Source organism: Egretta garzetta, unplaced genomic scaffold (assembly GCF_000687185.1).
Source record: "Egretta garzetta isolate BGI_Z169 unplaced genomic scaffold, ASM68718v1 scaffold839, whole genome shotgun sequence".
Lineage (NCBI taxonomy): Eukaryota > Metazoa > Chordata > Aves > Pelecaniformes > Ardeidae > Egretta > Egretta garzetta.
This window is the reverse complement of record NW_009260778.1, coordinates 44,204-45,376: the sequence shown is the minus strand read 5'-3', so window position 1 is coordinate 45,376 and position 1,173 is coordinate 44,204. Positions and strand designations below refer to the sequence as shown.

Below are 1,173 nucleotides of genomic sequence, written 5' to 3'. Positions count from 1 at the left end.
AGGGCTGCTCTCCATCCCTTCATCCCCCAGCCTGTATGGATCCCGGGGGTTACCCCGACCCAGGGGCAGGACCTTGCACTTGGCCTTGTTGAACGTCATGAGGTTCCCATGACCCCACCTCTCCAGCCTGTCCAGGTCTCTCTGGATGACATCCCGTCCTTCTGGCGTGGGGACATCCCCCCCTCAGCTTGGGGTCATCCACAAACTTGCTGAGGGTGCACTCAATCTTGCTGTCTAAGTCATTGATGAAAACATTAAACAGCACCGGTCCCAGTACGGACCCCTGAGGGACACCAAAGCAGAACTCTTCCCAACCAGGATTTTTTTTTCTTTAGGAAATGTTTGTTGATGGCCTGTCCCGTGCTTTGGGAGCTAAGGCTCAGATCCCATTTACCTTCACTTCTTTCAGGCTAGCGTTGGCCTGTGACCTGCATGTGTAACTCCAGTTGTTTCCGTTCTTCTTTCAGTTCAAACGCCTGCAAGGCAAGCGGAATCGAGGGAGGGAAGAGATCAACTTTGTGGATATCAAAGGGGACGATCAGCTGAGCGGAGCCCAGCAGTGGCTGACCAAATCCTTAACAGAGGAGAAGACCATGAAATCCTTCAGCAAGGTAGGGGCAGGAAGGGAGGAGCGCTGGCTGGGATTTTGGAGACCTCTGTTCCGTTCCCGTTTCAGCCACAGCTGGAGCTGTATTAGATGCTACGCAGTCACCGGGGTGGGGGGACAGGGATCCTTGTGTTGTATAAATAATTACACACGAGAGACCGGTAAAGCTTCTCAAAACATAGTCCCAGCGTGCAGGTGGTAAAGACCAGGCAGGAACTGCTTCAGCCTAAGGAATCCACGCAGAGCTGTTTAATATGAAACAAATGCTTCTTGAAATGGCTCGTGCGAGCCCTTGTCTTGTTTTGCTCTCTGGGTCGGGATCTTTCCAGGCTTAACAGTTCGCCTGCTTTTGCTTTCTAGAAAAAAGGAGATCAACCCACGGGACAGCAAAGGAGAAAACACCAGATCACATACCTGATCCATCAGGTGAGTGGCCTCCCTCTAGCGTGGAAACCGATCCAGGCAGGATTGCAAGGCGGTGATGCCTTGGCAGCAGGAGGTGCTGGAGCTGCTCTTTCAGCAGCTGGGGATCTGGGGCCGGCCCCGACTCGGAGCCCCGGGTGAGG

General features: G+C 53.6%; 1 protein-coding gene across 1 annotated transcript in view; it reads left to right on the top strand.

Annotated features, from left to right (window-relative positions):
- PRCC (proline rich mitotic checkpoint control factor) overlaps positions 1-1,173 on the top strand; it is a gene marked incomplete at its 5' end in the record, with an annotated part of 9,817 nt that overhangs the window by 7,001 nt on the left and 1,643 nt on the right. Inside the window, 2 exons of the mRNA XM_035901747.1 lie at positions 468-611; positions 968-1,033. Coding sequence (XP_035757640.1) covers positions 468-611; positions 968-1,033 — 210 coding nt within the window. The remainder of the gene's footprint in view (positions 1-467; positions 612-967; positions 1,034-1,173) is intronic.